The sequence below is a fragment of the Drosophila yakuba genome, chromosome 2R (genome assembly GCF_016746365.2).
Source record: "Drosophila yakuba strain Tai18E2 chromosome 2R, Prin_Dyak_Tai18E2_2.1, whole genome shotgun sequence".
In the NCBI taxonomy this organism is placed as follows: Eukaryota; Metazoa; Arthropoda; class Insecta; order Diptera; family Drosophilidae; genus Drosophila; species Drosophila yakuba.
Genome location: NC_052528.2, coordinates 12434544 through 12449738, shown reverse-complemented (window position 1 = coordinate 12449738; position 15195 = coordinate 12434544). Strand labels below are relative to the sequence as shown.

Below are 15195 nucleotides of genomic sequence, written 5' to 3'. Positions count from 1 at the left end.
CAACAGCAGAAGCGCCTTGGCCAACAGACAACTTCGGGCTCTCAGGTTGGGCATAAAAATTTGTCCATTCGGTGGATGCACTCAGCTCACGGAGTAGATGCTGCTGCTGCAGTTGCAGTTGCAGTGGCAACACGCAAACCAAAGTTTGTTTGTCTATTACTTAATTGCCAGGCCAACTGGGGGAAAGGGAAAAGGGGACGGGGACGGGGACGGGGGCCTGCAATAACAATTAGCGTGGCATTTTAATATGCATTATTGCTGTGAAAAGATCGCAAACTGATTTCCCCGCCAAGGCAGAGGAGTCACGATTTCGCAGCAGGACGACGAGGAAGCCATCTTCCAATGCGCTTTGTACATTTTCCCCAATCGTTTGGATTTAGCGAGGGGAGTCTTAATTACACAATTAATTTGTTGGGGCATGCAAATAAGGGGCTTGGACGGTGTGCGAATGGTTTTAGTTTTTGGCAAAAAGGGAGATAGATACTTTACTGATATCAGTTCTTCAAACCTCAATTTAGCAATGTGCGTGTATATGCAATGAGAAAACTAGTTTGTCTTGCATATGCTAAGATACAAGTAATGTAAGGTATCACTTCTTAATTCCCTAAAAGCTCCAATTCGACACCTGTTGCAAATTAAGACTGCACTTAACACAAACCGAAATCAACACTAATAAATTCCTTTTGTGTTTATTTATAAATAACATTTTGAGATCTGTTAATTGTTCGCCTTGATTAGCTATGCAATCTAAATAGGTAAACCGACACCGCTATAAAAAGAAACTACTCCACCAAAAAAATAACGATAATCTGCCTGTTGACAGCTCACTGAGCAACGACACGCATAATAAAGCTGTAAGAACATAGCGCCAAATGTACAGTGTTTTATGGGTTTCGGATAAACCAGTCGGCGATCCATGGGAAGCCGGGCCAGAACAAAACATAAACAGCGGACAGAAGAAAAATTGATTACAATTAAATACTGCAGCCATTGCTGTCGAGGCCCAATTTAGCCACATCAACGCTTTTGTGCAAGAATGTCTAATGTCTAATGTCTAAATCTCCAGTCTGTAGCGCATCCAGCAGCCGACTGGTCAGCGCCGAATGAAAGCAAAAGCAAAAGCTAAGGCTGAGATATGGCCAAGTTAAGAGTACGAGCAGCAGCCAACTTGAGAATAAATCACCACACAACACAAGTCACAGTTATGGGGCAGAAAAACAGTAAGAACTGCGATGATGCGGCGCATGCGCAACGCTTTTTCTGAGTTTTTACCCTTTCAGAGGGTATTGGGGTTAGCAATTTAAACAGAATTAATCAAATGACCTCGAAGCATTGTAAGTATAAGAAGTGTATATCTTTAAAAGCGTTCATGTACATATTATTGTAGTTGAGCAATATCAAAATCGAAATTAGAAATTCGGAAATATATAAATTATTTCTGCAAATTTTCTGTTTTGAATTTAATAAATTAACATTTGTGTTATTTTGTCAATTTTTGTGCGAGAAGCGGAGAATGCTGCATTTGGTTCTAAGACCACATTGTATCGCTCGGCATTTGGGGGCTGGTGGGGTGGGGAGTGGGCGCCACTCGGGTCATAAATTCAGAGACTAACTATAGATCCGAAACGATACGACCCGAACCGGTTGGTTCACTTTTACTCTCATCGCCAGCGGATTGCCGGTCGCATCATGGGTTCTCGGACCCTCTGCCCGTCTCTTTGGACTGCGCCGTAAACCAATTTTAATTTATGCTAATTGTTCCGAGTTGGCAACATCAATTGGGACGCAGCACGCGAGAAACGCAGTCAAATGCGATTCCGAAACCATCGGCATTTATTTTTACTTTTAATTGGGAGCCAAAATTTGTTAGACCTTCGCGGATCGGAACGTTGTAACAGGCACAAAACTGTTGCGTTTTTTGCACGCATTTCTCTCGCTGCCGGGGATTGATGCACAAGGTCGGAATCCGTGTCTCTTGATCGATGCACAATTGCCGGCAAGTGATGGCTGCCGATCTAGCGATCCATCTGGAGCCACAGCGATCCACCGATCCACCGATCCACCGATTCAGCGATCACAGATCACCGACTATGCTTATTGGCAACTACAAAAAGTTGCCCCATAATTCATCGCATTTTATTTTTATTGTGCTGAGTGACTCTTTATACACCGATGTTTCCCTCTTTCCGTGGCGTGTCAAATGCACAACAAGGTTCTTGTTTCATCCGTTAGATCCGCCATGATCATATACCCCTTACATACACACTGTTCACTGGTCATAAATCATCCGGTGCTGTGGGAATCGAAGTGTATCTCGGAATCTGTATCTGTATCTGCATCTTTATCTCTATCTGCATCTGTATTTCTATCTGTATCTGTAAATGTATCTGTATCTGGAGTTGGCGGAAAGTTCAATGTTAAAGGCAAGAGACAAAAGAATTTGCCACAGTTCAAAGCATCATTCATTATCCAATTGCGATCGAGCTGGAGCGTTTAGACCGTTAACGGTTAACTGGGCAAGTCAACTGGGCCCCAAAGAGCCAAAGAGGTCCCAGCAAATTGAATACCCAGATCCGAAACGCGCCCAGTTTCGGATCTGCTATTTGTCTTAGCCTTTGTCTTGTTTGCTTTGCATTGGCTTGGTTTGGTTAGTTAGCGCTGCTTGTTACCAATTTCTGGGGTTTCTGGGGTTTCTGGGGTTTCTGAGGTTCGCGAGCTTTGTGGTTCAAGGCCTTCGCTTGACAGTGGCTCAAAGGACGTGGATGTGTTGATGTTTTGCTTCAATGGGGAGCGGCAGATTACCTAATAATCGATCTTCCGTGCTGTTTAAACTTTAACACCCTACGATTTAACTTAAAATCGTTAGTTTACACTTATATTTGTACACTGTCTAATAAACTAAAGGTGGTCAATAAAATGATTAAAAATCCTTTTGCAATTTTTGAAGTTTATACTCCAAAACGGATTTATCAGCCCGAAATACATAACTGCCAAATCGTTAATCGATTAATGTGATTTGCTGTACATTTTGAGTGCGCTGATTTGTCACTGGTTAGAATTTAATAGTGTCATAACTTAGACAAAACCTGTAGCCACTGTAGACTGTAGCTTCCAAATGAACGTATTTATCGACCGCAGAAGAGAGTTAATTAATTCGATTGCAAAACAAATGTGTTAATTGAACCAAAAATGTTCCCAGCTGGCGAAGACGAGCGCAGTGCCAGAACAATGCCTTGGGGAATTCTAATACTGGGAAAAGGCAGCCCGATGACCACAAAAGTGAAGGCTCTTGGCCTCAGACTCAAAAAAGTGCATCCAATGAAACTGCCATTTGGTCAGTCGAAGTCTGAGAACTTTCAAGTCACCTGCAGATGCACACGGATAAGTGCATACTAGCTGTATGGTTGCGATTTACTCGCCGTCTGGCAGAAATCGAGTTTCGTTGACGGCTCCTAAGCATCTGCAAATTGTAACTAAGCGCGGGTTTTTCTTCGCCTTTACGAGCAGTGGCTATAATTGAGTATATGAGAATGAGAATATAAAATTTTCAAGGCCAGAGTCCGCTCGGATCATCACGGCTTACGGCTTAGTTTCGCAACCACGGCGAAGTTGGCCATCCAAACGACTGGCGATGATGGTGGGCGCCCCATCACGTAACTAGAACACAATGCAGGCACTCAGGAGCTTAGATTTGCGGGGTTTTGGGTGAAGAGGCGAAATGGTTTAAGAATACGTTCAGCTTGTGTTCTTTTAATATGTTATTCACTTTTTCATTAATTCATTAGTTCCAAGTTCTGCTATGATATACTGCTATTTTGGCAAGGCTCAATGAAGTTCCTAATAATATTAAAGAGTTTATTATCCAGAGTGGTTCTATTATTGATAGACTTAGTTCCCTTAAAAGCCGCTCCTGTCGAAATGCAGTGGAACACAAAAAAAAAACCCAGTGCGTAGACCACATAAAATGACTTTTTTGGCTCGGTCAAGTGAGTGTGCCGCAGTGTTAATTTGTGTCTAAAAGCAACTCATTAAAAGTGATATTATGATGAATATAACGAAAATTAATTAAACATTTTTATGATGCACCAAACAGTTGGGGCCGTAAAACTGAAGATTCAGATGTACCGATTGCCTGCGGTTTATCGGGAACAACGACTTAATGTATTCCCTTAGTAGCGCATAAATTAAATTAATATGTAAGATCCTGTTCAGAGTTAGGTACGAATATAATATTAACGTTGGATTTGGCACTGCGTGTAAGGCGAGGCATCCACTTAGAGATAAACACAGTTTTATTGGATTTAAATGAGCTGTGAGGTGGATGTTTTTTCAAAGCAACTGGAATCAATAACTAAGAAGCTTGGTGAAAAAGTTGTTGATAAAATGTCTCTGAGCTAAAAGGATTTGTTTAATCCGAAAAGCATAAGAGCATTCTTCGATCGAATACCTCTCACCGACTAGTTCCCTGCTAATCGATTCATTATACCTGCATTTATCACAACTCCCCATTCGTTTTGCCTGACAGACGAGAGACCAAAAAATAAAATTAACAAAATGCTAACTTGAAGTCATAACAGAGTTCTATGGCCATATATAACAATCTAATATTATAAAGAACTTAAGAACTTGTTATATTCCCGCTGCAAGCTGCGCAGCGAAAGTTTTACCAAATTTAAATCTCACAAAAGGGAGGAATACAAATGATTTTCTTTTGTATTCTAATTTCATAAGCGAAGCACCTTAAAATTTCTCAAGGTCAGCAAAGAGTTTGAATAACGATTTTTGGCTTTTGGTCAGGAAATGCGCGAAGCAAATTTATAAATTCAAGTTTATGAAACTGCCAAAAGTGGGAGAGAAAATGCAGATTAGCTTGAATAAACACAACACATTTGGCCAGAGAGAACTGATCCGTTATTTTAATTGCAATGTTCTGAATGCGAGCAGTGAATTTATGGCAAGAAGCGGTCTGAAAAATGCAAAAACCGGCTGAGTCGAAATTATGGAAATTCAAGATGTATTTTATAGCCCAAATACCCGTATTTCGGAGTGTGTGTGTTCGCTGCGAGCGCGTTTTGCATCGAATGTTTGATGTCACTGCTGCCAGTTATTTGACAATCTTGTCACATCGATACCTCTCTTCTGTTTTTGCCCAGCTGCTTTTTATAGTGTTTTTTTCAGCCAAAAACTCTATCGGCGTCTGCTACCCAGTGTGTTTGACTTGGTAATGAGACATGCTCGCTGTCGCCGCTTCAATTAAGCCAATCTTGATGCGGTTGATTGCGATGGCATCTTGGCTCGAAGCCAGCTTGCACACCAGCAGCGATTTTATTTGTATCTTTGTATCTTTGTGTTTTGTTTATTTATATAGATTGTGTGACTCCTCTAATTGCCAGGCTACCGAAATCAGCCGCATAACCGAGCACCTAATTCGCTGGACAATCTTTTTGTTTACTGTTCGCTCCCACACGTGGTATACATAATATTACGCATTCGCACTGTGGGACAGCGCATGCTAGTGCATCCGTCTCGCTTCCGCCTTGACGTCACCAGTTCTATTTGGAACTTGGCAACAGCCGCTGGCCACGAACAGTCCTGCGTGGCTTTATCGATCGCCTGTGAACCCCGAGTCGAGGATTGTGGCAGTCCAAAGCCAAGGACGTCATCAGTTTCAAGTGCGTGTCGCCCATACACATAAAATTCTATATATATTGTTCACTATATCTGGCCTGGCTTTGATTTGTTTTTGTGAATGTGAATGAGTGTGAGTGTGAGTGTCTCGGGCCTTAATTATATGCCTCGAGCACGAGCCCCCCAAGTCTGAGTTGCTTGCCCTTCTGTTTCGCTTGAAGTTGTATAATTGCATGTCTCTTGTGTTCGATTATTGCTAATGTTGCATGTTTCAGGGGAGCAGAAGTCGGTTCTTTGACGCATTTCCACCTGTGATTATTCGTTTTTCTTGGCTTAATTTATGAGCTGTTGGGCTAGGCTGGGTTTTCATCGTTTATTTATGGTTATGGGCTTTGAGCTCACCAGGTAATAGGTTTTCCGCGAATCGCCTGAGATTTACATATCTTTGTTTTTTAAATATTTCGACATCTTAAAACTCCTCTTAAATGTATTTATTTAGTATTTTCATCTTTTTGTATTGTATATATGCTCTGCTTTTATTTCAATTTTCATCGTTCACACCAGAAATGAAGTGAAAACCCCATTAAGAAATCAGCTCCCTTTACATTCGTTCCGCCGAAAAATTCGCATTTTGCTGTTTAAATTCCGAACACGACTTTCAAGGTCCTTTGGAAGCGACCCTGCCATAAAAAGAAGCAAGCCCAAAGTTCTGATGGTAAAAGAAGGCGTGTTACATCAAGGACTTCTGCGGGGGTGCGTGTGCTTTGTATATCCTGGCGGTATCTACAAGTGTGAAATCATCGTGGGGGCCAAACAAAAACAAATGCGGGGAAGAGTTAACACCCAACGGACGACCTTGCGTGCCACGTGAGAGTCGTGAGGCACTCTCCGGGCGAAATGAGGGGTAGGTTGAGGTGGGTTGGGTGGTTGCATTCAACTTTCGTTGGCCGCTGTTGGAAGAGAGAGCGTCGCAGAGAAAGAGCCCAGTCAGAGATACTCGCGGAATGACGACCCCGACCTAGCAACTTTCCACAATGACGTCACAACGGAGAGCAGCACAGAGAGTTTCCAGGGGGTGTATCTGTGGCCTATATATACATACAGTGCGTCCGGTGGTGTTATACCGCCCCTCCCCCTTTTTTCGTGCGCCTTCGATGATTACGCCATCAAACTGGCGACTGGAAGGGGCTCGTTGGGGTCTTCGATTTTTCCATGGTCGGTGTTATTTTTGCACGTGAGCTCCGCTTCCTCTTCTTCTTCCGCCTCTGCAGTGGGCCAAAAAAGCGGCTGTTTAAAAATAGTTATAGCCACGGGGCGTTGTTTTTCTACTCGGCAGAGTTTCGCTTTCAGGTTATAACCTTTAAGCATGGGCTTAAATTCCCTATCGTAGTTGGGCAATGCAATGTTTCTTGTTATCAAGTGAAGATAAAGATGTTTATGATCTCGTAAAATGGAAAAATGGTGGCCAAATCTAATAACTTTATACCAACTGAAATTGCAACAAAATGTCTAACAAACACAAGTATGTATTCCGGTTAGTCGAATGCAATCTTTTTTATGTTTGGTATTTTGGTTAGCCTAAACACCTCCAGTGACTCTTCATTCCAATCGGACTTTCCGTGGGCCGTCTGTCTGCCAATCAAACCGATGCGGCAGTTGCAATCTCGGCTTTCAGTGTCTGCCGCATCTTCAAGTGCGGCGACGAACGAATCAACGAAACAACGAAACGCTGGCAAACAAGTTGCGCGCCGAAACATGAAATAAACAAGCCAATTGACAATGTAGCAGGGAAAAACATGGAATTATTGGCCACGATACTGGCGAATTTAAAATGCACTCTTATGGGGTGCATTTAAATACAAAGTAAGGAGAGTAGTTGCTTTAAAAAATACGTAAATACGTGGCCACACGTTATGTGCGAAACGGTTACTAAATTTTTAACAGTGATAAATATATTAAAAAATGTCTTTTGGCCAATTGGAGCTATAATAATTATATTATTTTTTTTAATTTTATTCGAACTAAAAGTATTATAACTCTTTAATGCCGAAAATAACGCTGTAGAGTAAAAACAAACTAAAATCTCATCAATTTGAGGCTTACTTATGCGAACAACAAAAATTTGTACACCGATTCGTTGTAATTTTTTTAATCAATTTTTTCTATTTTTATTTTCGTTTGCTGGGCTGCTGGCTGATTTTCCTTTTGGAAAAGAACTAGCCAAACAGACAAATCTTCTAGCTCGGCAACAGAGACTCAGCCTATTAGCAAACAATTTTTGTTTGATTACAAAACCAACGACGTACGCACAAGGGGAAACTTGTTAAATGCAGCTTCTTTTTTCTTAACGTTTTTTACGGCCTTTTTCACAACTCTGCGAACACATTCGTCAAGGTGGCAGCGCGCAGGAAAGCCAACAGCAAATAATTAAAATAATAAAATTAACCAAGCAAACATTATGGACAATAAATTTTCTTGAATTTTGACGACGCACTAATGCTTAATGTTTGGTTTTTGGTTTTAATTCTTAACGTGTTTTTTGGAATTTTCTTGATTTGATTGCAATTTATGGCTGGCCTGTTCTCGCTAAAATTTGTTAAACGTTGTGTAATCCTTTTTGTTGAATTTAATTGCAGCTTAGGTAGTTTGAATGGGAATAAAGTGAAGACGTAGGTGTCAGGTGTCCAAAATAATGTTAAATGTAAAACTATTTCCAAATGTGCGGCAATAAAACAAAGCATCTGCTCAAATATGTTGTAACGTATGACTTTGGAAATAAGTTGTGGTCCAAATGGTAAAATTATTTAAGAATATTTCCACAAATATGTACATCTCCTTACATTAATTGTGTTAAGTATACGTTTTTTTTAATAAAATATTTGAGCAAAAAACAAGTTCCTAATTGTTAATTTGTCTTGTAAAGTATGACAGATTCAAGGCAATCAAACTGCCAAAAACCTCAAAATTAACATCAAGCTCATCAAGTGCATGGCAAAATTAAGAAATAACCAAAAAATGCAGAAAGAAAAAATAGAAAAACGCCGCAACAAGAGGCCAACGGCCAGGCAATCCAATCAGTTTCAAATTAAGGTTTACATGTGCGAGAGCCGCCAGCAGCCTGCCAGTCGAAATTGACCAACAACCGGCAACAAAGTGGCCAAAATAAAAGAAAGACCCGCTGAGGGGAAACCGTCCGAAAGGAAAACCTGTCCGCTGTCCAACATTCGATGTCGGATGAACTCTGGCGACGCCTCACCGAAGTATTGCATTCCCATGCCGCCGATCAGCAGATGATAATGAGGATGGTGCTACTGACTGGTGGTGGTGATGGTGGTGTGGGTGATGGTGATGGTGGGGGTGGGGGTGGTGGTGCACTGGTGCTGCTGATGACATCGTCTTGGCAGTGGCTTCATCCGCCGACTGACAGCACGTTCTTCTTGCATGCCACCGATGCGACATCCACCACGCCTCGTGATTTGTGGACATTGCACTCGAAGGGAGTGCAACTTGCACAGAAATCGAAACCAAAACAAACCCAGCCGCGGAATGTTGGCCAAAATGCAGAAACACGACCGGGCAGTACTGATTGATTTCAGAAAAGCACTTCAGCATTCCCAAATTATATCAAAGAAACTAGAAGCTCAAAGGAAAGTCCGAAAATTTAATTTAACGCCTAAGTCTAAGGTATTTTTAAGTACATATTAAACAAGTGAAATCTTTTACCTTCTTATTTAAGAATAAGACATAATAAGAATATGAATATATCGACAATGAACTAAAACCCATTAAAAAGGGTTTAGGCTACACCAAACTGTAGTGACTTCCGCCCTTCGTAAATATTACATCCCTCGAATACCACGACTGAGGACAACTATGCGGAATTGAAAGCCACTTGGAATAGTTTCATCGACCCGGGACGCGTTCTGTTCCCGATCAGCCAGAAATACCTCCAATTTGGACATCGAACTGGCGGGAAAGTTGGGTATATTGGTGCTGGCTAATTACGCGGCGACTGTTTAAATTTAAAACGCGGCATACGCATTTAGAAATTATTTAAGCAATGCAGAAGCAGAAGAATTCGCGCTTTCCGTATTTATTTTTATTTTCGAATCGCCAGCATCGTGTGAATCAATCGAGGAGCACATCCAACGAATCGATCGGCAATTAATAACGAAACGCGCTCACAATCAATATAATAAACACAATTAAACCAGACAAACCATAATTATTACGTAATTGAGGTGGGTTGTTCATTATGCATCTGATTTGAGTTCCCCGATAATCCGACGATGGGACTGGAACTAATGCTGGTCTATGGTCTATGGTCTGTGGTCTACGGTTTGTTGTCCATCATGGTTTCTGGCCATTTGGCTTGTTGCTTTGTGGCTGCCCGATGTCTTGGCCATCGATCAGCGATGAAGAGCATAATGGCACCTCCCCGACCACCGCGTTTCGTTATAAAATTCGCATAAATCAACGCAAATAATTAAGCAGTCGCAGAGCAGTCCCCACCAGTTGCTAATATCGAGAGTTTGCTATCCATCTGCCTAGACGCGGGCCTCCCATCCCAACATATACATATAACAAAAAATCCCAAATCCCAAGCAAAACAAAACAAAAATCACCTCAAAAAGACAAATTAACAAATTCACTTTTGTGGTCTTTACTCATTCGCACAGTGCGAAAATGAATAGCAAAAGTGCGAGACGAGCTGATTCAAAGATAGTTGAGATAGGTTGCAGATGTATTTACCATACATTTTAAGATTACGATTATAACAGACTGAGGGCTTAGAAGAATTTGGAAAAGTTTCAAGCTGAATCGAAGACAGTTTAATGGAGATGAAAAGCTAAATTCGATTTAAAGATATAAGAAAGAGGCGATTGACGGCTTTTTTGCCTATATTACTTTAAAAAAAATTACAGATGACAGCTTTAAATTTTGCACTCTCGAACTTGAGTTTGGCATTGAGTTAAAGGTATTATAGTTATTGTAAACTATTATAATACATTAGCTAATAGCAAGTGCTAATTTTTCCATTGTTCTAAGTGTAAGGAAATGCACATCAAATTGGCCATTACACCAGTATCGAAGAACCAGGAGAGCGTAGACATGGATAAATGTTCAGATCCTAACCATGTCAGTGGGCTATCCAACTAACGCTTTTTTATACACCTGTGCCGCCTGTGTCTGTATGGTAAGTATGGAAAACGAAACTTGGAAGGCGACTACTGGTCTTGGCAGATGGGGCTGCTCCGCGGAAACCGGTGTGCCCGAGTAGTTTATTTTTTCGACGCGGTGTGGAGTGTCTCTATGAGGAATGGGCAAAAGACGCAACAATCAACAATGGCTATCCCGACAGCTGCCGCGGAGATAACTCACAACGCACGACGGATCGTGAATAACTATACAATGAAGGGGCCTACGATATATTTTATCAAATTTTTTTCGGGTGTCATAGATATGTGAGTAGGTATTTTGTGAGTTTGTGATTTTGCATCATTTATCAAGCTCGTTTCGCAGGGGTTAATCAGTGAGGGAAGCGGTGATCATCTTGATCCCTGGAAGGGAAGTGCATTGAACAGCTGTATATGTGTGGCTCAAGCAGACCTTTTACTCAGTCGCTTTGGGCCATGTTGAAATGCAATTGGCTACGCCCCAGAGATGTTGTCATGTTGAACGGGGCAACGGGGCGTATGAGCAATCAAGGCGAATCGAAAAGAAAGGGTAAAAGCAACAAACTTTTCACACGCCCTTTCGTGAGTATCGAGTAAAAACGAAACGGAAAATAAAATCGAAATCTAAGTAGTCGTAGAAATAAGAAATACGCTGACTTGTGATAATACTGCAGGCATTTAGCCAACTCATCCCCGAAATAAGACGTCATCAGCACGTGGCCAGCCATAAATATAATGAAAATAAAACCGAACCAATTATAAGATAAATATATATATATACCAACATATTAGGGGATGCAGCTGACGCAAGGAAAGTGCAATCTTTTCACGGTTTCGTCATATATTTTCGATTTTGCGGCGACGATGACGTTTTCGGCACTCGTGCCTCGGGAAAACACCCATACTATGGAAACTGTGTGTGCCGTGTGATCCGTTAAACTGGCCGATTTCATGGCCCCGCTGTCGTCATGGCTTATATACTATTTACTAGTATTAATGCGCTGAATGCACCTCACCTGGTCATATGTTCTTCGGCGATTTGTTCTTTGGTTTGTCATCCGCCGTCGGGCACTTTTGGCGCCCATCGCCATAATTGTACTATACAACCAACTTATAAATAGAGATGTTTGTTTTGCCACAGCTAGTTGTCAACTGAATCTAGATCATTTTGCCCTTGCATTTTCACTTTTGCAATCGATTGGTAACCCTCCGTTTGGTGTTGAACTGCATTTCACCATAAGTAATAATACAAGTAAAAACTAATTTATTACTTGGGTTAAGGTTTCAAAAATCGATCTTAAAACTATTGAAAACTATCCTGAATAGGATGCACCAAATATCTATCAATAAACCAGCAAACAATTTAAGATTTATTGTTTAGTAATTATAGCGCAGTAATATTATTTATTAAATCAATTTAGAATGTTTAGTAAACAGTAAATTCCTGTATTGCCCCATTGCAGTCGACAATGCTAGCCACAGAGTGTTTAAAAGCCGAGTGCTTGGAAACAATTAATGGGCGCTAAGTTAGCTGCAAAACACAGACTCTTAAGAAGCGGCTAACAAGTGGCTAACCAACTTTGCCGCAGCAAATGAATTGGCAAAGCCTTTCAAGGCGTTTAGTAAGCTCAATAATCGGATACCACCCACCACCCACTCGGCAAAGAAGTGATCGATCTTCCTTCCGTGTGTTTGAGCATCAATCGGCGATGTATTCATGCGGTTCTCGCTGGTTATTAATAAAATGCATTGGCCATCCATCCCCGTCGATAATGAGTTTCTTTGTGGGTAACCGTGTGGAAATCGGACGCACTGCATCTGTGTGCGGTGTTTATTGTGCAGCTTGTAAATCACTTTGCGTCAGGCTGCGTCCGCTGCCGTCTGCTGAAACTGCGGCGCTTTGCTGACGCTGGTAAACATGTGTACGACACCAACAACAGCAGCACATGCTCACCAAAAGCCAAGACGGGTCTGCACACACAGCTAAGGTCAACGTGGTTGTATTTGATTTAAGCCCGTTTTCACAGATCGGGATAGTTGGGCAGGGTGCGTGGATGCCAAACTTGAAATTTCCAAAATGTATCAATTATTTTACCAACTATTTGTCAATAAAATTATTTTAAAACTTTATTTGTTCATTTTATCAAACTTAATTGACTTCTAAATTATTTTATTATTTAAGCAATTCCCAAGAATTTTTAAAGCTCTATATTTCCCCTATTTTCTTGACCTCTACTGTGGCTACTCTCGTATTTTGTCCCATTCGCTTAATATTTTTGCCCATTTTATGATGCACTTTGAGAACTTTTCATGCAAATTTATGTCGTCATTGTGCGTAGTCCTACCCAACCTACCCCCACCAGCCACGCCCCCTTTTTTATTCAAGTTACTTTTTTATTTTTCTTGTTACCTGCCCTCTCAAACGGATTGAGCAAACAGTTAGCTTCTTAGGCGATTTGGCAATGGGCGCTGCACATTGCGTATACGCCGCGTGTGCTCTTAGTGAATTAGAAGAAAACACCACAGCGGCGTTTGAGTTTTGGGAAATATAAAAAAACACCAACACCGAGATACCGAGATACCGAAAGGGAAAACCAAATACATACATGTGTTTCCATCGGCAAAAAAGTGGCTGTTGCTGGATGAGCTGAAGGTGGAGTTCGAGTTGCAGTTGGAGTTGGAGTCGGAGGAACTGCTGCAGGCCAGGTGATTGATATCGCAACCGTCGGGAAAGAGGTTGCGGCAGGGGTAAATCAAAGACAAATTCGGCAGAGGCGGCGGCAAGAGGGTTTGTAGCTGCTGTGTTTGGTGCTGCTGTGCGTGTTGCAGGTGTGATGTGTGTGGCTGCTGTTGTGTCGGGGCATTAAGGTTCGGCCTGTAGCAGGAGTTGTTGTTGATCTCCTGAAACAAACTGCTCTCGGGGTACAGTGAGGCCTCGCACTTAATAGCCTGGTGGCTAATGCTAGGCTGATGGTGGTGGCTAATGCTCGTGTTGCTGCCGCCCTCTTGCTTCACCACAATCAGCGAGGCAAGCCGATCGCGCATTATAGACCAAAATCTCCGTTAAAGAACCCAAAATTAACAATGATGGTGATGGTGAAGATGGGACACAAACATAAAGCGCACAGAGGACTGGACAACACAGATCACACAGTATATGGTTTCTAAATAAGCACCTGTTTGGCGCCCTGAGCGGCGCTGGTGATCCAGCACGACTGTTCCGAGTTGGGCCGGAATATGCCTCAATTTCCTTGGCTGCAGCAGCAGTGACCGAACCTTTTGTCGCAGTGGCTCTGATTGCAGTGGCTATAATCGGGCTTCATTTTCCTGTCCTTGCCTGCCTGTTGTTTTTGTTGCGAGTCCTTAGACTTGAACTTGCCTTCCTTTTTTCGACTTTTTTCTTTTTGCCTTTTTTCCGGCGTTTGCGCAGTGGCAAAGTGACGATGTGAGCGACGTAGCGTCTTACGCACGCTATACTATATCAACTGGGGGCTCTCTATATATTCGGTTGTGGTAGTTGAAGTAGTGGGAGGCACAAGGACGTTGCTTACACTTTACACACAGATACACACACGCGCGCAGGGGGCAACACAAGAACAATTACTATTGTTCTTCAGCTCACGTGCTTATTAAAATTTTAGCAAAACTTTTAGTTCAAAAATATATTTGTCTCGACTCTCAGAAGTAAAATGAAACTAGCATTTCTATAAATTTAATTACTACTCATTCGCAGGGTGGTAAAATCACACATACGCAGCGATGTCCACCAAAATATATGCATTGTTCGCTTAGGAAAGTGAAGTATACGCAGGTTGTCAACTGTTTGAAGTTATTACGCATACGACGCGTTGCCGACCGGCTTCCGTTTCCGCATAGAACGAATACGCGAATCAATAAAGAACAACAACTTGTTGCAATTGTTTAACCCTTGAGCACTCACACCTATGTAGGCTTTTTGATTTCTTTAATACTGAACGCGATTTCTATATACTTGTGTGGATTAAAGTTTTAGTTGGCTGACTTGAGATCGGAAAGTCAGAACCTCCTGGCTCGCCTCGATATATGTTCTATAATTTGTGTTGGGTTTTCCGTGAGCGGTGGCTGTTTGGGCTGAACTTGTTAACAATGCGGCGTCTGTGACGCGACTGAACTTATCTTTACGGTTACACGCGACTATATTCAACGCGTCGCGCTGGCAGCGCTGCCTCAGCTGGCGCTGTGCTGCGCTCGCGAGAGCGAGAGTGAGTGTTAGTGTGCGATGGGGATGTGAGGGAGGGGGGTGAAGAGGGGTGGCAGCAAGCGAGCGGGACACGACCTACCTTTGCGGCCCGGCTATTACGTCATTTGGGGCCAACAACTGAGCGCAGCTCGTGCGAGGAAAATCGATGAC

General features: G+C 42.1%; 1 protein-coding gene and 1 long non-coding RNA gene across 3 annotated transcripts in view; one reads left to right on the top strand and one right to left on the bottom strand.

Moving 5' to 3' along the window:
- LOC6530324 (probable nuclear hormone receptor HR38) overlaps positions 1-14808 on the bottom strand; it is a 30583-nt gene extending 15775 nt beyond the window's left edge. Inside the window, exon 1 of one of the 2 annotated variants that reach the window (XM_002091215.3) lies at positions 13412-14808. In XM_002091215.3, coding sequence (XP_002091251.1) covers positions 13412-13850 — 439 coding nt within the window. In that variant the 5' untranslated portion in view covers positions 13851-14808. The remainder of the gene's footprint in view (positions 1-13411) is intronic. The other variant, XM_039372035.2, reaches the window with a different exon arrangement.
- On the top strand, positions 1458-12935 carry LOC120320979. Its single transcript, XR_005560507.1, has 2 exons — positions 1458-7150; positions 7206-12935. It is a non-coding gene; the product is annotated as an uncharacterized LOC120320979 (long non-coding RNA).
- Positions 14809-15195: the final 387 nt, after the last annotated feature.